This window comes from Schistocerca serialis, chromosome 12 (genome assembly GCF_023864345.2).
Source record: "Schistocerca serialis cubense isolate TAMUIC-IGC-003099 chromosome 12, iqSchSeri2.2, whole genome shotgun sequence".
In the NCBI taxonomy this organism is placed as follows: domain Eukaryota; kingdom Metazoa; phylum Arthropoda; class Insecta; order Orthoptera; family Acrididae; genus Schistocerca; species Schistocerca serialis.
Genome location: NC_064649.1, coordinates 8,254,237 through 8,278,783, shown reverse-complemented (window position 1 = coordinate 8,278,783; position 24,547 = coordinate 8,254,237). Strand labels below are relative to the sequence as shown.

At 44.0% G+C, this 24,547-nt stretch overlaps 1 protein-coding gene across 1 annotated transcript in view; it reads left to right on the top strand.

The window, feature by feature from the left end:
* The window catches only part of LOC126428342 (histone-lysine N-methyltransferase 2C-like), a 440,767-nt gene that overhangs the window by 218,536 nt on the left and 197,684 nt on the right, over positions 1-24,547 (top strand). The window contains exons 42-43 of the mRNA XM_050090275.1: positions 3,709-3,878; positions 20,679-20,837. Of these exons, the coding sequence (XP_049946232.1) occupies positions 3,709-3,878; positions 20,679-20,837 (329 nt within the window). The remainder of the gene's footprint in view (positions 1-3,708; positions 3,879-20,678; positions 20,838-24,547) is intronic.

Sequence of the window (24,547 nt, the reverse complement as noted above, 5' to 3'; positions counted from 1 at the left end):
GAGAATGAGAGCACTTAGCAAACTCCGACAAACTTTACACGTAATTTGAAATCTGGCAAAACTTTTTGTCACTGACAACCTCCGTAAAATGACGAAAGGAAAAAGTTTACCTCTTCCTACATTCTTCCCGTGCGTGCAGTCAGATGTTGGCATGAGACACGGAGTTTCAATTTATTACTTCTCCACTACTTACTCTCCTCGAAAACAGTTTGCAGGCACTATCCACCCGTGCTGCAAAATTACATCACCGTATAATACGTAATTCGGCAGAAATGAGATGCCGCAAACACTTAGAGGCATGAAAAGCTACCTTTCGCTCGAAATGGCACACGGTAAAACTTTGACATCAGCTGTGAAGTTTTAATTTGTCGCTTCTCGACTGCTAACTCTATTCGCGACACACTTTGTGTACAGTATTTACGTGTGTCCCAAATGTACTTGCAAAATTAAATCATTTACAACACGTAGTTCAGGTTGTAAGATGCCACAAAACATAGAGATGCCTGAAAAACTAGCTTTTGCTTAAAATAGAATGCCGATTACTCTGTTTATATTCGTCCATTGTTTTGTACTGGAAACACTTGGTGGCTTCCAGTAAATTTTGAGCATAATTTCAAATATTTCTTAAACTTTTTGTTGCTTACAATCTTGAAGATAAGTATTTAACAAATTAACTTCTTTGTAAATGGGAGCTGGATTCTTTAAAGAACTGACAGTTTATTGGTATTTGTCTCCCCCGTTGGTGATAGTGCCTGCACAGATCCTCTCAACAGTGTTTTATGCCACTATTGTAATTAGAGAAAAATAAAATCAATGTAACGGTTCAGAGAGCATCACACAAGCGAGTTATGTGGGAGGACAGGTTGCTCGTAGACACCTTTACCGACAGTTGTACGGAAGTATTCTTCAACCGGTGTGTCGGCTGACTGTGACAGCCGGAGTCGAGAGGTTTACTAAAGTGCAGAAAGACCTACTGTGTCAAAATGTGTGTGGCTCGACACAAGTGTCGTGTCTTCTGACGGTGACAAATACGGGGACGATCGTGTACGAGTTAGGAGGAGGTGCGGCAAAGGATGTGGTACGTTTTGAAGGGAGAGTGGTGTTAAAATAGAGCCGTTCTGACATCTGCAGTGCTTGCCGAACAAAGTTACTGGGTCCGGACGAGTGACGGAGGCGGGTGTCTAATGACCGAAAGGACTGAAGTATGTACCCGTCACAGAGACGGTTAGGAAATACAGAGGACGTACCTGGAAAAGGGGCTAGAATAAAGGTGCTATTCCCTACGTGACACCTACAGGCGTTTGAGAGTGGGTTACGTTTGCAAAGTATTGTAGTATATCGACACTGTGAGAGGGCAAGTACTGAGCATCTAGCAGGCTGTTAACCTTCATTCTGTTTTCAATGACAGTCTTCTTCTAGTCGGTCACCTTCTCGAAAACTTCACCCGAGCAAGTTTTTCCCTCTGTCGTTGGCAAACTTTTCACTTTCTCCTCCTCCTCCTCTCTAGCTTTCATTCTGTCTAGGACGAGGTCCTCATTTTCAATATTTGGCAAATTTTATTTAATTATTTAACTTTGTGGCGAGATGTCCTTCCCGATGACACTGTCGTCGAGGTAACCTGAGGGAGGGTACTTGGGCACCATTTGTCTGTGAATTGCGTAAACTCGGTTCTGGGTATTGTTGTATTCTAACTGTTTCGCGTATTGTATTAGCCCGGCATTTGCCTAAAAGAGTTCGGTAAACTGCCGAAAAACTGCACTCAGACCGGTCAGTGTACTAACGCTCCGTGATTAATCCTCCGCAGAGATTCGATCTGCGTCTGTCTCACCTCCCTGCCTCAAAAGCTAGTGTGCCACTCGTTATGCTGTACCGACAGATATCGGCAAACTGTTACGACGTTCGGAGGCGTACGACCACTTTACACATTTGTAAATTACGTATGTAAGCTTACAGCCTCCCTCCGTCCCGTCCGTCCGTCCCTCCCTCCCTCCCTCCTCGCCTTCAGTTACATCAAAACTGGAAACCACATACGTTACAGGATATAAAATTCTGTAGTGTGTGTGTGTGTGTGTGTGTGTGTGTGTGTGTGTGTGTGTGTTGAAGCTTCAGTTATGGGTTTTCGGTGATATTCGTAGTCCCCAGATGCTCAGAAAGTTTCTCAGAAAATCACAAGAAATTTCAGATTTATTATAGTGCAGATATTCTACCGTATCTTCCTTCGTCGTCGGCATTGTCGTCATGGCCGTGAGGCACCGTTATACCAAGTGGAAAGGCGCGTCAGTCTTAGAGCGTGAGATATGGTAACCTTAAGTCACTGACAACATACAACGGTCACGGTAGCACCTGATTCCAGAATAGCTGCAGTAGTTAGGATCTACCAACTACCCCCTCTTGACCAGGCCCCCAAAACTTAACTCGTAACGAGATCCTTTCGAAGCAAATTGTCATAACAATCGTCTATGAAGGCTTCGTACAACGATAAGAAATGTTACAGTTTATGGAATAATAACAGATACGACCAAACTGTCTTGTTTCTTCTGTTTAATTTAACGTAACTTTGTTCGTAGTTTTATTTCACATTCACCACTCATTCACACTCTGATGTGGAGTATATGCGAGTGCCTGAACCCTAACTCCCAAGTCCCATCGAAACCCTTTGATGAACAGTGTTGGTTGCTCAACACCAACAGTCAATGATAGCAATACAGTATTTTGTAATTGACTCTTCTAGTTTAGCCACCACCTCCACGAATGTTTGTTAGTTGTAAGACAATTACACACTTTTCTCTCCCATCCGCAATTATTAAGAGTTCGCGTAAAAGTTAATGTTTTTCTCCTTTTCATAAATTGGAGCCGGGAGGGGGGGGGGGGGGGGGGTTAACCCTCTGTCTCAATACCGTGTCCCTTGTGAGATGCGTATAGATTTATCCCGGAATTGACCACCCTGTAGGTGTACTCAGTTTAATGACCACACTTCGCTATCTGCGATTTGGTGTAACTAAATGTCCTTTTGTTACTCTGATTGTATACTGTAGTTATTTAAAACTCGCCCCTATATTTTTTCACTACACACAATTAGCACTTCTTTACTTGTTCATTTCTAAGAGTAAACGGGAGGGGGGGGGGGGGGGGGGGGGGGGGGACCAAATAACGCCGTATCATCAGCTTCGTCGATACAAAGTAAAACACCTCAGTATGCTCAATTTTACCTCTTCTTATAGGATCGGCTGCCTTACTCATTAATTTACTACATATTATTTCCAATAACACTAAACAGGTATCGCCATTATATTTTAATTGTGTTCAAAAGCATATTATTATTATTATTATTATGACCGACCAAATCCTAACAAATCGCGTGGCGTGCATTTTTAACGATAGCTTTACACTCGCCCAGCCTTTATTCGTGCAATATTATATATAAACATACAGACAGGACCAAAAGATCGATCTCTCTACCGTAACCAGTAGAGGCAAATACGCTATTCAAGTTCCGTTACATCTATCTTGACTTGTATTGTTACAATATTTCACCATACATTCATGACCTGCCTCGGACAGACGACAAAGTGAGAAAAACGATAAGTCTTAACTGTACCTGCGGAAGCTGTGAGTCGGAGGCGTACTTTGGGCACCACTGCACTGGCGGCATAATGCATTTGTACAAAACTGGAACAAACTTTTTTTTTCCCCTCTGTTGTGTTGCAGGAGGCAGCAGAGTCCCCCCGTTCAGCGCACCGAGCCTGCCGCCTCCGCCTGCGCCACCGCCAGACGACGTTGTGACGGAGGCGGACAGGCAGCAGCAGGCAGCGTACGAACAGTGGCTCTCGCACCAGATGCAGCTCGTGTCCGCCCAGCTCAAGTATTACGAGTGTGAGGTCAGCAAGCTGCGCAAGACTCGAAAGGTCGGTGGCCGCCACACAGTCTGCTGCCCCGCACTCCGCCCCCGCCCCGCCCCGCCCCGCCCCGCCCCTGCCGGCTGCTCTGGTGTCACTGTGGTGGGCGTTTGCACTCGTGGCAGATTGGCACGTCACTCCCGTAACACTGTCCGTCCCCTCTGTGTCGCAGTGTGTCCCACAGACTTCACCTCGTCCGTATCTCCGAGTATGTAATAGGTACCCTTTAGCCGAGTTCCTCCTGTAGGTGTTCTCTGTCTCTGTGGAGACTGTCACAGCACTTTGAGAAATAAAGTGTTCTCTATCAGTTGAGAGGACTGCGCAAATTGTTGAGACTCGGTTTGCGTGTCCCGTACACGTTCTGTCATGTTTGTCATTGCTGAGCAGTGTGTTGTGTGTAGTGTTATGTCTGTGTAATTTGTTCGGTGCCCTTTTCGAATGCTTCTTTTGTATAACTCGGTCGAGTCCTCTCGAATGTCGGACTAGCATTTGCCGTGTGACAAAACACTCTGATATCACGTCTTTGAATTAAAAATTACTGGTGGTATCATACTAGTAATCAGTTCTACTTTTTGTCCAGGATATTGATACACTTTAGTTTTACAGTGTGCACTCGATACAGTACATTAGTATATAAATTGGCACTTTTATTCCTTATTGATTAAAAAGTACAATTGAAACAAATAAAAAACTGGATTAAATGTGAGACAGATAACTTTATACACTGCAGTTATATTATTTCTTTTGGCCTCGCACCCCTTAATAATGCTGTAGATACATAGGATCTTCTTTCTTTTCAGATGTTCTGCATATGCAAAGCACAGTGTTATTTTTAATCTGTCACTGCTTATAGCTGTCTGTTGTCGATCTTTATTGACCTCGGAGATGCCTAATTTTGACTTGTTACAGATATTTGGAGTATCTTTTTTCTTACTTGAATGTTGACACAGACTTTGGAAACAAAAACAACACATTTTCTCAAATTTTGTAAGTGCCAACAACTACAGGCATTGACTTCCTCCCATCCTTTCTTTTTAAAGGAAGTACAGTGCCTTTTCTCCCCAATCAGAATAGTGAAGGTGGCGAAGCTACTTCAGTGATATAATTATTTTGTGAGTCTGGCAAGAAGTACATCAAGTAGGGGTACCGGTGTCGTCGTTGCCATTTCGACGGCACCTCACTCAGAAGTTAACGAATTCTCTGAAGAAATTAGACTGCTGAGGCAAGTGCCACACAGCATATACCCCACTGTCGGCAAAAAACTGTACTGTCTCGACGGAGGTAATTTGTTAGGCAGAATGAGTTTTCCCAGTATAACACTTCCTTCGGTGCGCAATATGTTCGTACCTCTGTAAGGGTCGAGTAGGAACTTGCGTATCAGTCTGGTATTGCAAATTTCTTCTGAGAATGGCCTAAACTTACGGATACATTTATACAGTGTAATTTTTCACTGCTCTGCGGAGGAAAAAAGTGTCTCACTAACATGGGCAAACAAAACTGCTGTAAGGCAGTATTTTATGTTCTCACATTTGTTAAGACACGAATGCAAATAAAAACGTGCTAAGCACAAAACTTATTTGTTGTACGCTTTATGGAAAACGTGTCGTCGACAACTTACAAGTGTGTGTGCTAGGCCGAGTCTCGATTGCGGTCCCCGAGGCTGAGTGCGCCGCACGGACTGGTGTCGGTCCACACCCTGTGCCCCTCCCGACTGTGAGTTTGTGGAGTAGTGACGGCTATTAATGTTGTTACGTGTTGTAGGAGAAGGGAGAGAAGTGACCACAGATTGGGTTCAGCACAGCTGTAGATGTGAACTCGTGAACTTACTGTGCAGTGCTTAAAAGAGAGAGTGGCCCTTTTTAAATCGATGAAAAGTTGTCCAGTGGCCAGGTTGGTAACTTCAGAGCAGAGATCAGACACAAAGTGAAGGTCAGACACAAAGTGAAGGTCAGACACAAAGTGAAGGTCAGGCACACCGACATCATCGTCTACTCGGCAGTGCGGGTGCCTTCACGTTTTCATCGTGTGGCATTAGGGAAATAAATGGCTGAATAATTTTTGCCACCATTTACACTATGAAAATTTATTATTGTTTTCAGGAGGAACCCTGAACAAATGAATCTCCACTTTGGCAAGTCACCGTACTGCTGTTCACATTGCCAGAGCAATGTGCAGTTTCATTGATGGAGAATTTATAGACACACATTTAGTATCTGCAGCTGAGCGTACAGCACACGAGAGACCCGAAGAGTTTAAGGTTATTTATCTCTTTCTCTCATTCAACCGTTTGAAGCACAATTCGAGAAATAGCTAATGATGTTAGAGATAAGGTAACAGTTCGTGTGAAATATTTTATTACTTTCTCTTCGGTGCCGAATGGGCGCAAAAAAAATTCCGATACTACTCAGTTGTCAATTATGTTTGCAGAATAAGTAGTAATCTCATTGTTACAGAAGAACTACTGAACTCAGTTCCGATGAAAGACACTAAAAGGGGGTAATTGTTCTCGCACAGTCTGCGAGAGACTGTACATCCCCAGTCGTGTTCTCGAATGTCACCAGTTCAGAGTCTTTTCGGAAGATGTGGAAAGCATTTATGGTGACGTCCCATATCACACTGAAACACTTTGGCCGAGTCAAGGTAAAGTCCTTTTGAACTTCTTTGTGAAATATATATATTTGTGGACACGAGTGGTAATCCAGTTGCAGAGTAAAAAAATGAATAGCGGATTTGCTCTCCCTGTGTGATGTTGTGCATCCTTTAAGTGTTTTGAATTTTTCAGTGCAGGGTAAAAACATGTTAATTTCAGAAAGAAATATCTGCATTCAGGACTTAAAGCTAAAGCTGTCTCTTTTTTATAAAAAAATCAAAATCTCTCTCTCTCTGTCTCTCTCTCTCTCTCTCTCTCTCAAATTCTAATCTTTGTAGAAAAATAAAGAACTATACAATGAGGTGTTTAATGAGTATATAAGGTCAGTTGTAGAGGAGTTGGGTTTATTGGGAAAACTGTAGGAAAGTGTAAGTCATCTGTAAATAAGACCTCGTACCGATCACTTGGACAGCCCATTCTTGAGTAATGTTCAAATGTTTGGGATCCTTACCAGATCAGATTAAAGGAAGACATCAAAGTAATTCAGATATGTACTCTAGATTTGTCACCGGCAGATTCAATCAAACATGCAAGTATTGCAGAAAGTTTAGAGATCTGGCACGTTTGACACTCTGCAGGACTATCCAACTACCACCAGTGTATATCCTACATAAGGACTACGAAGATGAGATAAGAGAAATCATGGCTCATACGGAAGCACGTGGATAGACATTTTTCCCTCACAATTGTTTGGCAGTTTTGGTTGACTAACAGTTGAGGTGCAGCTTATACAGTTTTGCACATGTCCATCTGCCCGATTGCATTCAGGAAGCTGCTTAGCATTACAGTAACAAAAGTTAGGTGTCCAGACGAGATAGTTTCGCACGCTGGAGGATACATTTTCAGTCAGACTATAATGATTTGTGGTAGGCATCACCTATATGAGGCGAGAGGACCAAATTTATACAACTAAAATTTCTGATGGGTATGGGAGGAAATCAGTAGTTACTTGCCTGGCCATCTGAAGGAAATGTGCTCTGCCTACATCTTGCGATATTAAACTAAACTGGACGTGAAAGTAGCAGACACGTCGATCGTGCGAAGATGAGTGTCACTGTAATTTAACTGCGAGTGAATTGTGAACTTAACTGTCAGTATATTATACAGACTTTTTATAAGAACTTGCCTTATGTTATTTGTATGACTAGTACTCATTGTGTAATATTGCTCGTATATTGTGAATGTCACATAATGATTTAAACTGCCGAATATGTTCATCGTTCTCAGCATCGGGCATACTAAATTGCCACCAACTCGGTAGACTTTTCTGTACTGTTAATCTACTGTTCCAGTTTTATACTGATGCAGTAACACCCAGATGTACAAGACCAAAAAGAAATAACCCCACTCTCGGCAAAGTTAGCGCAGTTCTTCTGCTTATGCACACGTTTTGAAGACGGAAAGTATTACGAGTGTATTATAATGTATGCCTGTAGAAGTAAGCGGTTATCTCATTTTTCTTAATTTAAACACTCGGAGTACTATTGTTAACCGGTATCGAATTTAATATGTCTTATTTGCTGAATGAATTTTGAGGTTGAAGTCTGGATTTTTACTCATACGAAAGGGAGCACGTTTACCAGGTACGCTACAATAAAATTAATAAAGCGCGAACTGTCGATATAAAATTTGCACCAGTTTCCGCTTCGGCTACGAATTTTGATAAGTCTAGTCGAAATGAGGAATTGAACGAGAGAGGGAGAGATGCTGCTGTTTAAAACTCTCTGCTATTTGTGGGACACACTGCAACAGCTGGTATGACTGTGCACCGGAGTCTAGCTTTTCCTTCTGCACTGGAATCCTCGGGCACATCTTTGGCCTGCCCTCTAACCTTGTAGTTGGTTGCCTGGAATAGGGAAGCAAACAATCGTGTGGGTTAAGTGGTCTGTTGTGAATTTACTTACTGGTTTCAAATATGTGTGTTACGACCAGTGGGGAAGTGTTAGCCTACACGTTTGACCTCTTATGTTGTGCGATTAGGTTTAAACGAATAAAGACGGATGCCCGAAAGAAAATGAAACAATTATTAGACCAGTCAATTAGTCTTAAGCTCTTATGGCATAACGGATAACCTTTTATAAACCAGAAACAATAGTTAGTGTGAAATTTAAATAACAGAGGAAAAAGCGTTTCATTTTATGTGACGGAAATGGCAGAGGAACGGATACGTGATAAGCGATATACGGGATAAGTTGGGAGGAAAGGTGCACGCTTTTGTGGGTGGTAGTATTGACGATTCTGACAAAAAACACGAATGAACGTACAGCCTTTTCTTAACCGTATCGGACACAGAGCGAAAATCACAGGTGTCAGTTCACTCGGCCTTCACCAGCACTCGCACGCATATGCAACTGAATTGACATTAGGCTATTTAGTGTTGTCTGTGCCGGATGTTTCAATACGCACCTCACTTGCACGTTGTGGGCTGACGAGTCCTGCAAGTGTACACGTTGTTTACCCTCACGTCTCAATACTGCAGTACTTGCACAAGTGTACTACAGTGTTGTTAGTTGTACAGTGATATTGACAGTGGACGTTTTGTACGTGTTTTGTGAGGAAATGTACACAATTAAATGAAACATTACATCACAATGTTTCATTTACTGTCACCTATGATTGCCCTGTTCCCCATTGTTTTCATTAGTTTGCTCCAAAACTGTTAAAGAACAGGAAAAATGTTCGTATAAAATTTAGTGCTCAGAATCATCATTAACTGTCACCCTTCAAAGCGTGTATGTTTACTACTGACTCACCCTGTGTTCAGTTTGAGGTAAGTTCTTTGCTCAGATAAGGTTTCTCTCGAAATCAGTCTCATTGTACATTCTGAATCCAAAGTGTAGATCAGATGCATCTCATTCTTACAGTTACATCGGTCAGTAACTTTTATTTTTTCTTTTTTAGCTCAAGAAATCATCTTACTTTTTAAACCTCAATGACGCATCTCTTTGATTTTTCCTCCCAAATTACCCCACTATTATAACTTGGCTATCAGCATTGTGTTTATTTTCAATTTCACCCCATCTCCCTTTCCCTTTCCTTTAGAAAGACATGCAGATACTTGATTTCAAGTTCGTATCTCATAAAATTCAAATCTCTAATACTGCTTTCAGGTACGATTTTTGTCTATCTTCAAACAACGGAAAGTCCAGGATGGAATAACAGTAATACAGATCCGACCGTGGTCCGCCCCACTGCCCCAAATCACACTCTCGTAATATTCTAGAATTTTCTAATCTCGAAACTTGCTTTTCCGTCATTCCCCAAACGCCTCAGTGCAGAAACCGACCTTATATCCACAGAAAGAACCCCGGTCCACCCTGATCCCAACTTTATTATCCTATATGCTGACAAAGGTTTCAGTACCGTGGTTTTGAACTGTGAAGGGACCCCATCATCTGCCAGACAATGCAAGTATGCCACAGTGGTACGTTTCCAGAAATCCAGCAGGACGTCCAGCCTTCCGTCGTAGAACTTCATCTCTGAGTCACATCTCTCTGCTCACCTCCACCACTTCCTGCACGCCTACCTCCTACGTGCTTCCTAAAGTACACAAAACTGACTGTCCGTGACACCACATCGTGGCTGTTTACTGTGCCCTCACAGAGAGAATCTCTGCCCTCGTGGAACACCACATTCAGTGTGTTACCTGTAACGTACTTTCTACGTAAGGGACACCGACCGAGTCCTCCACCGTCTCTTCACATTTCCCGTCCCTTTACCACCCGTGCCGCAGTCGGTGCTACCTCCCACTACACCGGGCTGTTCCGATGCTGCCCTTTTTGGCACGGGCCTCCCACCAGCGCCCTCTAGCTAGCCCGCAGACAGGCACAGGTGTGCAGGCGACCTACCGGACGGCCCTATAACGTGTCACACGAACGTGTGCCACCCGCGCGACCCCCGGTCGACGGTAGGTGACGTGGTACGGTTGCGTGCGATACGGTCCACCTGGGAGACTACCTGCACGCCAGCAATTTGCCCCTGCTCTGCCCGACTGTGTCTGCACTGCGCTACACCGGTGTCTCCAATGCCCGTGGCCTCGCCGTTGTCAGACGCTACCTTTCCCGAAACTCGACCTACTCGAAACCTGCGACCTCCTTCCCGGTCTCCGTTACGAACGGTACTCTCACCCACAATTACTTTCCCTTTGAAGGCATCACCTACAAATAAATACGTGATACAGCAGTGGGCGAGCACACGATGCCATTTTGTGCCAACCTATTTGTGGGCCATCTAGAGGAATCCTTCCTAACCACCCAGAATCCTAAACCCCCAGGATTGAGATTCGTCTCTGAAATCTTTGTGATCTGGACTGTGGGTGAGAACAACCTATCCATATATCTGCAGAACGTCAACCACATAATTGCAGAACATCAACACTTTCTCCCCCGTTCGCGTCTTCTCAGCTCGACGAGCCGCCTTCCTCGACGTCAGTTTTCGCCTCGGAGATGGCTACGCTGGTACCTCTGTGCACACGGAATATACCGACTGTCGACAGCACCTTTACTCGGACAGGTGCCACCTTTTTTGCACTGAGAAGTCCCTTCCGGACAGCCTGCCCACCTGTGTTCGTCGCATCTGTAGGGAGGAACAGTTCCTATGCAAATATTCTCAGGGTCTCACCGAGGCCTTCCCGGGACTGAAATTAGCCTTCCAACTCTGTCTTCTAACAGATCTCCCGTGCCTTGTCTCACCAGTATCCTATCGCCCCGTAACACACTTCCCGGCCACAAAGGAGCATCCCCCTCCTGACCTGCTACCACCCAGGACTGGAGCGAGCGAATCAAATTCTCCGCCCGGGTTTCAATTCCCTCTCGCCGTGTCCCGAAAAGGGAAATATCCTTACCACCCCTGCCGTGTCAGTATTCTCCCTCGGCCAATTCTGCAGAATCTCCTCGTCCCTCCTCAGTCTTACCCCTCGCCTCGTTGCTCGTATATCTGCAGTAGACCTGCGAGACCTGCCCACTACTTTGTAATCTGACCTCGAACGGATGGCTGTTAATCTGTCGAAGGTTGGATCGTGGATCACCTGTGAAGCACTCTGCTTGGACAGGACAACTAACGAGCTGACCGTCCACACGAATGGCCACTGATAAACAGTCGGACCACTCAGTTGCTAAATCTGCTGCCCGACACGATGTGCCTCACTCGAGTCACAGCTTCACACCTGTGCCGTCTCGATTCTTCCCACCGACACTAGCTTTTCTGAATTTTGTGGGTGGGAACTCTCCCTTCATTGTAACCTCTGTTCCCGTAATCCCCCAGGCCTCATCCTCAGCTTGTCACTGCCTTCCACCTGGCTATCCCCATGCCTACCTTGACTGCAGTGCACACCTTCTGTCTCCCCAATACACCTATGTAGCCCTTCCCCCTTCTCTACTTCTCTCTTCCCCCTTCTCTACTTCTCTCTTCCCCCTTCTCTACTTCTCTCTTCCCCCTTCTCTACTTCTCTCTTCCCCCTCTCAGCACAGCCACCCGATACTGCACTTAGCAGACCTGTCCTGCCCCCCCCCCCCCCCCCCCCCCCAACCCTCTCTTTCACACTCCCACTACACACACACACACACACACACACACACACACACACACACAGCACTAGCCATTTCCCCATCCCTACCGGCTATCGCTCATTCTTCCTGCCCCACATGTCTTGCTTACTCCCACTACACAGACACAGTGACAGTCAAGCTCGGTACCCAGAAACGACAGTGGCTGTGCGTGTGAGAGTCGTCTTTGTGTGAATGTGTGTGGATTTTCAACTTCTGAACAAGAAGGACTATGTCCGAAAGCTGAAATATTAGTAGCGTTCTTCTTCATTCTGCCTGCCTGTGACATCAAGAACCCTCTGTGTGGTGTGTACATCGTCAGTTACATTTTACAGAGCATCTTTTAGATATGTAAATCCTGTTTTTTCTGTAGTATGCAGAGCCTGTGCGTTGTTTTTTAATAAAATATGTATAGGCTATACAGTTGTTCCAGAAACCCTCCTCCCAATAATCTCAATCTCTCTGTCTCTTTCTCTCTCTCCCTCTCCCTCTCCCTCCTCCACCCTTCCCCCCTTTCCTCTCATAAATCCTGAACTGTTATAACTGAACTCCTTAAAATTAATTCCAGTTTGATAGATGTATGTTTTTTCATAACAATTGCCGTAACTTCGATTATCATTCAGCTGATTTTTTTAGACCCTCATTGCTGCTTACACCTTCAACTCAAGCAAGTTGAGTAACATTTGCTTCTTCTCTGCTGCAACGAAATCTGGTTGTCAGCCTGTCTCGTTGGACTTTTGCTTCCTACAACTATCGACTCCCATCCTATGCGGCAAATATAGATTAACTGGAAGCTTTCAGAGTATCTCGGTTCGCACCCAGTCGACCACTTAACGAGCTGTCGGCATACGTTCTCCAAATTATTGCGGCGATCGTCAGATGCTGAAAGGGCCTCCTCTGTCTCATCTCCCACAGTGTAGAGGTACTCTCGGCTCACAGTGTAAAAAGCGTGTGGTTCACGATTGACGGTGTATTTCTTCCTCGAAGTAGGTTTCTGTACACGACGGTGCCCCGAGTGTACCTCCTCCTGTGACTAAATAGTTTGGTTATCGATTTGGTAGATTAGGATGAGAGAAATTCTCCGAAAGGTGAAAGTCGAGTCAGCATTCCCGGTCACTGATGAGGAGGTTCTTCACTGCACCTGTTATTTGACTCAATCTACATTCAAAAACAGATTGGTGCATGTCAAAGGATCCTGCACTACAGCCTGTACTGTCAATACTGAATGTCCGTAATGTTTTTATTTCCGAAAATTTGAAGTTTCATTTTGTGGTTGTATGTATTTGAAATGTGTGTCTTCAACAAGTGTCTTCCATTTCCTGCCAGAATGACAATTAGTATTACAGAAGTGTATGCAGGCCACGAGTGGTAGAGATTTTGTGTTTTTTTACCTATTACTGAAGACAACTCTTCGTTGGAGCCAATTAAGTAATTGATGATGAAGTTTGGATGAGTATTGAAAATGACACCTTTTTTTTCTCTAATTTGGACACAACTTGAATTTACATTACTTTCACTTTTATACATTTTGGATCATATACCGTGTAAGAAAATAGTACGCATTCTGAGCTAAATACATTAATTATTGTTTCAATCAGAGGCCATTGTAATAAATGAATTTGTCAAAACATTATCTGGATGCAATTATAAGTATGCTACCACACCATCTACACAGTGCGTAAAATTGTTTTAAAAACCTAGGTGAAAAATGAAGAAATGAATGTGTTTGTCCTTGTTAGCAAATTTACAAATGAGTGAATCATTGTGTGAATATTTAGCAAACTGCACGACTCACTCCTCCCGTGCACCAGCTGTGGCGTGTAATGTCGATCACGTACGAGTGACGTAAGCTCTGCCAGTTGTGTGCACCTCCAATCACAGTGCACAGTTGTTCAGTTTAAGCACAATGTGACTGTACTCTAGGAAAAATATGGCTTATTGTTTTTCTCACACCCTGTAGTTTTTTTTGCAAAGACTGGAATTTGATATTGTAAAATGTGGTGTCCTCAATTTGCAGCAGTAATACAGAAAACAGCTTGTCATTGATACTAAAGGTGTTTCACAATTCTCAGCAAATTAAACAAGTAGTAGATTAGATACGTAGTCTGAGCATTAACCTAATCACGTGTAGAATATCGATAATAATAGTTCAATATAATGGAAGGAAACATTCCACGTGGGAAAAATTATATATAAAAACAAAGATGAGGTGACTTACCGAACAAAAGCGCTGGCAGGTCGATAGACACACAAACAAACACAAACATACACACACACAAACATAAACATACACACACACATAAACATACACTTCCCACCAACACCAACCTACCCGAACTCCGGAGATGGGAACTTGCCCTTCAGTATATCCTCTCTTCTCATCATCCGCCAGGCCTCAATCTCCGCTAATTTCAAGTTGCCGCCACTCATACCTCACCTGTCTTTCAACAACTTCTTTGCCTCTACACTTCTGCCTCGACTGACATCTCTGCCCAAACTCTTTGTCTTTAAATATGTCTGCTTGTGTCTGTATGTGTGGATGGATATGTGCGTGTGTACGAGTGTATACCTGTCCTTTTTTCCCCCTAAGGTAAGTCTTTCCGCTCCCGGGATTGGAATGACTCCTTACCCTTTCCCTTAAAACCCACTTCCTTTCGTCTTCCCCTCTCCTTCCCTCTTTCCTGATGAGGCAACAGTTTGTTGCGAAAGCTGAATTTTGTGTGTATGTTTGTGTTTGTTTGTGTGTCTATCGACCTGCCAGCGCTTTTGTTCGGTAAGTCACCTCATCTTTGTTTTTATAGATAATAATAGTTCGGTAGTCAATTTTCGTGCTATGACTGCTCTTGATTAATTTTGGCAATGGAGTTGTGTTTCCTAAAAGTAAATGCCAAAGAGGTCGACGACCTTTCTTTGCCATTTGACCCCGTACTTTCTCGTCTTGTACTGTGCCACATTACAATGGCTCATCAGCATTCGGAGAAAGCACTGACACTGTGTGATGTCATTGTGCACCCTTATTTCAAATGAGAGTGCACTCGTTTTGTGCATCTCATTTCCGCTTCTTTTTTATAAACCATTTACAGACAGGAGAAACCTTTTAGCAGCATAGGCAACTGATTCTTGCATATAATTTTCTGACACTTGTGTTTTCGTTACTGCCGATTGAATTATTTGCACACCCACCGTGTCTGTCCGCTCGTGTCTGTCACAGATCTGATTCTCTGTGTCCCCCTCCCTCTCTTTCCCTGACCACTGCGATAGGCAATAAATTTCTCTCCTCTAAACGCACGAAGCTGTCCCAGGTCAAAAAAAGCCACTCTGCACGACAGACAGTGAAAAGCGCAATTTACTCTCTCGGCACGGTCGAGACGCACGGCAGCTGTAGCTCTGACCCCCTGTGGAAGACGTAGCCATCGGGCCCCTCTCCTCGGCGGTTGCGGAATTTCGGGGACGCTTCTGCCGGGTGGTTGCACGTCCCCGGGGCACGTTTGTGACTGTCCGATCGTGAGTGTCGGTGGCGTCCTGTCGGTCGGAGGGTAGGTGTAGCAGTGGTGGACACGTGTGGTGGCCACATTGTATTGATACTGTCTGTGTGTCGGTAGTAGTGTCTGTGCATGCCGTGCTAGTCTGTGTGTACGTGTGCGAGCATGTCGCGTCTCTTGTCGCGCACCGACGTCGTATTCCTAACACACTGCACCGACTGCCTCCTCGTATCTCAGTACTTTTCCCGTGTGACGTAGTTTGTTCAAATTCTCCTTAGACGGTCGCTTCGCTGACGGTATCTAACAGAACTTGCATGCCGCATTTTGTGTTCCCCTGCCGGCGTAGGCTTCTGTCGTTCTGTTGCACACGTCGACTCCGACCACTGAGGCCGCGGGTTGTAGTGTGGACCTTTCTATTTGTGTGTGTTTGCTTTTTTGCTGTCGGAGCTTACTTTGATCCCATTTGTTTTTGCACGTAGCTGTCAGTTGCTCTACAGTAAATTTTGGTTCCGAAAACTGTATGGTCACGCTTTAAAAGTCCTTTAGTCTTCATCTGCATGTTTTTTGTTGCTGTACTATGTATTCTTTTCACATTTGTGTTTTTCTACTTTTCCTTTAAGCACTTATTTTGTGTGGAACAAATAAGTTTGATGAAATTGTATTAAACTAATGAAATATGCTGCATTTGCTACATATTTTGTGTAGATCAGTCATTGATACTTTCCACAGTAACTGCTTGAAGCATGGAGTTTCCCTATCATTGTACAATATTCATTGTGTCATTGTTAAGGATATTTTCTCAGACACATATGTGTTATGGCTACTGGGACCTGTTTTGAAACATTTCCTGTAAAAATCTAATTTTAAATAGTGCAGCTACACATAACGACACGTGAACTACACTCCTGGAAATGGAAAAAAGAACACATTGACACCGGTGTGTCAGACCCACCATACTTGCTCCGGACACTGCGAGAGGGCTGTACAAGCAATGATCACACGCACGGCACAGCGGACACACCAGGAACCGCGGTGTTGGCCGTCGAATGGCGCTAGCTGTGCAGCATTTGTGCACCGCCGCCGTCAGTGTCAGCCAGTTTGCCGTGGCATACGGAGCTCCATCGCAGTCTTTAACACTGGTGGCATGCCGCGACAGCGTGGACGTGAACCGTATGTGCAGTTGACGGACTTTGAGCGAGGGCGTATAGTGGGCATGCGGGAGGCCGGGTGGACGTACCGCCGAATTGCTCAACACGTGGGGCGTGAGGTCTCCACAGTACATCGATGTTGTCGCCAGTGGTCGGCGGAAGGTGCACGTGCCCGTCGACCTGGGACCGGACCGCAGCAACGCACGGATGCACGCCAAGACCGTAGGATCCTACGCAGTGCCGTAGGGGACTGCACCGCCACTTCCCAGCAAATTAGGGACACTGTTGCTCCTGGGGTATCGGCGAGGACCATTCGCAACCGTCTCCATGAAGCTGGGCTACGGTCCCGCACACCGTTAGGCCGTCTTCCGCTCACGCCCCAACATCGTGCAGCCCGCCTCCACTGGTGTCGCGACAGGCGTGAATGGAGGGACGAATGGAGACGTGTCGTCTTCAGTGATGAGAGTCGCTTCTGCCTTGGTGCCAATGGTGGTCGTATGTGTGTTTGGCGCCGTGCAGGTGAGCGCCACAATCAGGACTGCATACGACCGAGGCACACAGGGCCAACACCCGGCATCATGGTGTGGGGAGCGATCTCCTACACTGGCCGTACACCACTGGTGATCGTCGAGGGGACACTGAATAGTGCACGGTACATCCAAACCGTCATCGAACCCATCGTTCTACCATTCCTAGACCGGCAAGGGAACTTGCTGTTCCAACAGGACAATGCACGTCCGCATGTATCCCGTGCCACCCAACGTGCTCTAGAAGGTGTAAGTCAACTACCCTGGCCAGCAAGATCTCCGGATCTGTCCCCCATTGAGCATGTTTGGGACTGGATGAAGCGTCGTCTCACGCGGTCTGCACGTCCAGCACGAACGCTGGTCCAACTGAGGCGCCAGGTGGAAATGGCATGGCAAGCCGTTCCACAGGACTACATCCAGCATCTCTACGATCGTCTCCATGGGAGAATAGCAGCCTGCATTGCTGCGAAAGGTGGATATACACTGTACTAGTGCCGACATTGTGCATGCTCTGTTGCCTGTGTCTATGTGCCTGTGGTTCTGTCAGTGTGATCATGTGATGTATCTGAACCCAGGAATGTGTCAATAAAGTTTCCCCTTCCTGGGACAATGAATTCACGGTGTTCTTATTTCAATTTCCAGGAGTGTATTTTAACACTCTCCGACATCTGTAATGAAATATATTCCGAAGTGACAAAGTATGTAGATATCTCAGAATACTTATGGGTCTTAATTAGTTCATTATGGCAATTTTTGAGAGTATGCAGTCAAAAAGTTACTTTTGTGTTTCTTTGCCACTTTAAAATGTAACTCTGTTGTATTGGCTGATGTAATAAGTTGCCAATAAGTATGTTGTTGCTTGTCAGATTGTGGTAATAAAAGATAAACATTAGCAGACACTTGCACTTGCTGTTGCTACTTTCCTTTTATTATACAAGAAGTCTGTCATTTAATGTAAGATATCCTGCAACTTATGGGACAGCAGTTCACAAATTGCATAATTTCTTTTACAAGATGTGCCCAAAATTAAACTCATTCATTATATGACTGGTTTAATGCAGACCTGACACTGTTTAATTATTCTGAGTTACAACTATTGACTTGTTTGCAGCCAAAAAATATGAGTGACTGCATTTAGAAAGTTGATGGCAATGTAACTTTGACAATGTTAATGAGGTATATCACTAATTTTTGAGAAACACCTCTTTCTACCCACTTCATTAAACTCTCACTGTTGAGACTTGACAGGAGAATGGTTCACGTGTCGATATGTGGAGTGTTCCCAAAGGATTATGGGCACAAAATGCCGACCACAGCTACCAGTTAATACTAACGTGGAAAGTATTAGTTTACTGCTGCTGGAGCTTCAGCTTCATAAGACTGAGAGAGCAGACGTAAGTTTCTGTCATTTAGTGGACAGGCAGTTTTGTGTTAAGATAGATGTTACATGAGGATTTAGTTATGTGGGTGCCACAATTACTGGAACCAAACTTCTTAATTCAAAGAGTTATCTGTCAGAGGCCAATAACATATACCTGTGCTAAACACAGCCAGTGGATAATTTCCTGTCAGTTTCTTGCATTTTGTGCTCACAATCCCGTGTCAGCTGTGGCGCAAACATTTTGGGATGCACTGTATTTTTTAACTGGGATATGCATTTTCTGAGAGCAAATTCTTCAACATTTTGCTGTAATTTTTATTTGTTATCTCTGTTTGTAAATATTTTGTGCGGCTTGGCAGGGCTGCTGTAGCAGCAGGATTTATTTCCTGCCTTAATTTTGCTTGTAGCATGGGAAAAAATTAATTCTAGCATATATTCACTATTTTGTGTACTATGTAACTTGCTTGTTTACTTGTTCATAGATTATAAGAATGTACATAGTAGAATAGTTGCTTTGTGAGATAAAAATGTGAGATGTCCAGCAGAGCTCTGACTTTCAAATTGTCGTATCTTTGTTATACTCTCTCGCATCATTTTATTGAGTGAAAATGTGAAAAAAATACTGAAACGCTTGTCCGTAAAGTGAAAACGTCCGTGTGTCCCTACAGCCTGTTTTCATTAGAGATTTTTAAAAAGTGGTTTAATGACACCAAATTTAGTTTTTTGTTGCCAGTAGGATTGTGAAAAAATGTGGAAAAATATTACACACAAAACTTGATTCATATTCTTTCTTCTCATTTTACCATCATTTTCACGCGCGCGCGCACACACACACACACACACAGACACACACAGACACACACACACACACACACACACACACACAAGCACGTGCGCACAAATACACATGACTCTTGACATAGAAAAAAAAAATCAAATACATACCAGTGAATAATACTAAGGAGCCGTATATAAATATTACTGAAATTGTCTTGCTGTTGTAGAGATGAGCTTTAAAACCTCTTATGACAGTATTGTGAACAACCTGTACTGGACATGTTACTAACTATATTGCAACATCAAAAAGCTAAAGATGAAGAAGAAACTTGCATTGAATGAATATTGGTGTACAGAAAAGGGGAGGGGGAGGGTGACAGTGATAGGGAGGGCACCTCTCCTACCTAACCAGACATGCACGACCCATTCCTGTGACTGGTTGGTCAATTTGGGAGAGGGGACCAAATCGCGAGGTCGTCGGTCCCATCGGATGAGGGAAGGATGGGTAAGGAAATCGGTTGTGCCCTTTCAAAGGAACTGTCCTGCCAGCATTTGCCTGAAGTGATTTAGGGAAATCACAGAAAACCTAAATCAGGATGGCCGGACACGGGTTTTATCTGTCGTCCTGCCAAATGCGAGTCTAGTGGACTAACCGCTGTGCCACCACACTCGGTAAAGTTGACTGGAGTAGCAATGTGGGCAGTTTGGGTTAACAGAAAGTACCAAGTAACTTCGTGTGCACTTCATTTTGTTCCGAGTAACTGACCATCCGGCGATGTCCGAGTACTTGTTTATTCTAGACTTACAATTTAGATAAGGAGAGGAATAACGTCTATCTACAGCTTATTTTAGGCTGTTTTTACGTGTCGTCCCCCATCTCTGAGAGATTTATGGGTGTCTTACACAGGTGCGAATGCACATTCTCTCTACACACGCTGTTCCCAGTTGCAACGACCTGATGTTTTTGTTCGGTTCTTGACGTCACTTGGAACTTGTTATGAGCATTACGAACATGAAAGATAATGTGCTTATCAACTCCCAGGAGCCACCCGGTATGCATCTGTATGAGATTATATTCCAGCAAATATTGACACAATTCCCCCCCCCCCCCCCCCCCCCCCCCCCCCCCCCCCCCCCAATTTGAAACCCGCATACGAGCTGTAGGTCACCACGTGTGCAACCCGCGTAGTGGAAAGTCGGAGCTCTGGCACGCACCCATGCGGGTGGGAGGTGCAGAGCTTGCGAGGTGAGACGGCGTCTGCTCCCTCTTGCAGTCCCTGAACAGCAAGCAGCGCTCACTGCGCAAGGCGGGGTCGGAGCTGGGGGAGGCGGAAGCCGGACAGCTGGCGCAGGTGACGGCGGAGACGGCGGCTCTGCAGAAGCACCTGGAGGCGGCACGCCGGCAGAGCCGCCAGCACAGCATGCTCGTGCAGGTAAGGAGAGCACGTGTCGTACGTAATGTTCGTGAGAGGGGCGTGCGACTCCCAAACGGGTCTGCGACCATTTTGAAGTTTAGCGGGTACTGGTGCGCCCCCCCTCCCCTCCCCCCGTGCTCGAGTCATATGTGGAGATGTGGAGGAGTCGTACGTACAAATCGTCTGTTGTATTTTGTCAATATAAATAAACTGAACTGATGACAGAGGTATGATGATGTAAAAAAAAGCTACCAAAATGGATTTATTGCCTAGATCACAGCTGATGCATACTCTGATCACTAGTTTCAGCAAATTTATATTGCCACCGTCCGATCGTCGGATATGTGGATTACTAAGTCACTATATGTGGCACATTGCCAAGTGGCCATTGGAAACATAGAGGTAGCTCACAGAAAAGACACTCCCATGCAACACTAAATATACTAAAATAAAAGACTTAACTCCATCATCAAGGCACAGACATGTCAAATACGTCAGATTGGGTACGGAGCTGGTATCGACATACGCGAATCTGACAGCAGTGTAAGTGCTCTGTCTGATAAATTTGGCACCTCAGTGCCTTGCTGGTGCAGTTATGGCTTCTATTTTAGTCTACTTAGTGTTGCATGGGAGTATCTTCTCTGTCAGTTTACCTCTGTGTTTTCAGTGGACAGATGCTGATGTGCCACACATAGAGGGTGGTTTGAAAAGTTCTCGGAATCACCACGAGGGGTCAGCACTAGTACAACGAGTTCTTTACACGGTATTCATTGGACTGTTGCCTGTAAACACGTGCCACATCAGTGCTTTCGGAAGGGAGCTGTGGTGGTGACGTGGCTCTGTTGTTGTTCCCGTGTGGTGATTTGTGAAGATAGAAAAAATCGAGATTCGAGCAGTGATTAAGTACTTCGTACAGAAAGGTGTGAAAGCAAAGGACATTCGTGCCAATTCCAAAATACACTGGGGGACTCTGCTCCTTTATATTCAACTGTTGCCAAGTAGACAAATGAATTTAAATGATGATGCGCTCATTGGTCGGCCGATATGCGTCACAACTCCAGAAATCATTCCGAAAGTGTCCAAAATGGTCACAGGGGATCGCCGATTGAAAGTGCACGAAACTGCTCACACTTACCAGATGTCATCTGAAAGGATAGACCACATTTCAACTGACAAATTAGAAATGAAAAAATTACCTGCAAGATGGGTGCCGCGACTCTCGGATCAAAAATGCACGAGAACGGACATATCGGAACAACGTTTGGCCCCTTTTAGGAGAAATGAACAAGATTTTTTGTGCTGGTTTGTGACTACAGATGCAACTTGGGTGCACTATTATACCCCAGAGACAAAACAACAGTCAAAGCAGTGGAAACATGCTGATTCTCCACCACCTAAGAAAGCAAAGACAATTCCTTCGGCGGGAAAGGTCGTGGAATCAGTGTTCTAGGATGCGAAGGGGATTTTGTTTGTAGATAATCTCCCCACTGGGCAAACAGTTACTGGAGAATACTATTGCTAACCTCCTGGACAAATTCCAAGAAAAGATACGCCAAAAAAGGCCAGGTTTAGCAAGGCAGAAAACCACCTTCCATCAAGAAAGTGTGCACCCGCAAACATGTGATGTCGCCATGGCAAAATTACGTGAACTAAGGTACTGAAAATTTTTCTGTATGGACAGAGATTCAGTTCAAACAAAGAATTGATAGTCGGAGTTGACAGCTGTTTTGTAGGCATGAAGGAAACTCATTTTCGAGATGGGGTCAAGGCACTGGAACATCTTTGGACCCCGCGCATTAATCTACAAGGAGACTATAATGAAAAATAAAAAAAGTTTCAGTGACATAAGTATTTTTTCTCTATTCCGTTCCGAGAACTTTTTAAAAACAACTCTCGTAATTCACGTGTCCAGTAATCCGAAGATGACAATACACTTTCCTGAAACTACTAATTAGGATATATATCAGTTTCAATCTGAGCAAGCAAATTTTTATATTGGAAGCTTTTTTTGCATTAATATATAGATCGCTCTCCTTCTGACAATGTCAGGTAATTGCAGAAGTACAGTGGTCCAAAGTGCATCATACAAAAGTCGATAAAAGTGACTGGTTACGGCTGTCGGTGTATAGTGATTGCGGCACCTACTTTTGACGATGTTTTCAAGTGTTCACTTAATGGATGTACTATCCTGTCGGTTATATGAGTGAGAGACATTTTTCTACTCTAGTAAACACATTCACAATTACTGTAACGAACCAAATGCTTGGCAGTGGTCCGACTTCATTGAAATTGTTTTGTGGTGATAAGAAAACTGTTTTGTTTGGCATCTCGGAAAACTTGTATTGGACGTATTAGCCGCAGCCTTTAGTGTGATGAAATTGGTTGTCAACAGTAATACAGGTGTTCACAAATACAGAGCCACATTGATTTACTCCTGTCGCCCCACTTGCTCACACACTCGGCTCACCCCCTGTTCGTCTCCCCGATCTATCTCCCTACTGGTTCGTGCACATTCTGTCTGTTCACTTCTTTACCTTTTTGTCATTCTTACTTCCATCGTACAGGCAAAACATTTAAAAATATATTGTTGCCTCATTTCACAGATATGTGATTTGCCTCATTTTGTGTAACTGTTGACTGGCACACCGTGAACATCCTATTTGTTCTATATATTTTTTAAATTACATGATTTTATATAAGTACTGTTTCACTTCATGAGCAAGTTCTTGTTGGGAATATTTATTTTTAGCATCGGGATAGTTTTTACAATTTGGATGACAGTGTAAGATAACAGCCTCAGAATGTTGTTTATTTTTCGCTGTTACACTTTTGAGCAGAGATGAAATACCTTTTAGTACACATTTGTTGAGCTGATTCTGAAATTTTTATACATTCATAACTTGAATAGCTGTTTGGGCTTTCCGTTTGCCAAATTTTTAATATTTTTGAAGACTAGTTGTTCACATGTATTTTTGATCTTCCCATATTACTGGTACAGCAATATATTAATCTCCGAGGGCTTCGCTTTTCGTAATTGTACAAAATATTTCATTTCATTCGGCATTCTTCAGAGCTCCCAGTAAGACAGGATAGTTATTTTTCAAATAGTCCTTTCATCCAGTGTAGTTTATTTTCCACTTTCCACCAATAAAATATTTATTTCCGCCCTTCATAGCATAAACACATCACAATTAAGAAAAGTGTTGCTTTCGTAATCACCATTAAGCAGTCTTCAGTAAGTTATCAGACAACATTTGTTACTGGTTACAACACGAAAACTGGACATTTGAAAGGTTAGATTTATAAAAGTTTTTCATTTTCTTTCCTTTTTGCAGTTACAATTATAAGTGTTACAGGGCATTAGAACAAAATGGCAGTATCTCGTGACCGCTAACCGTCGGCTCGAGGTGCCACTGTAACTGGTGCTACTGCGGTCCACCCCCAGTGAAGTATACACAGCCTCGTCACTCTGTTGCACGAATCTTCAATGTTAAACATAAGAAATAAACATTTTATTGTTATTTCATTAAATCGTAATGTGAAAAAACTCTTTAACTATATTTTCCAAGAAATAATAAAGCCATACATTGTGGGATGTTCCCTGCTCCATTCGACGCATGGTCGGAGGGGAACTTCCTGTACTAATATCGATGCTGGCGTGTTCGGATCTGAAATTAGTGACTCATTTGTACGGAGTATATCTACCCTCTCAGTATCTTTGTGCTTCC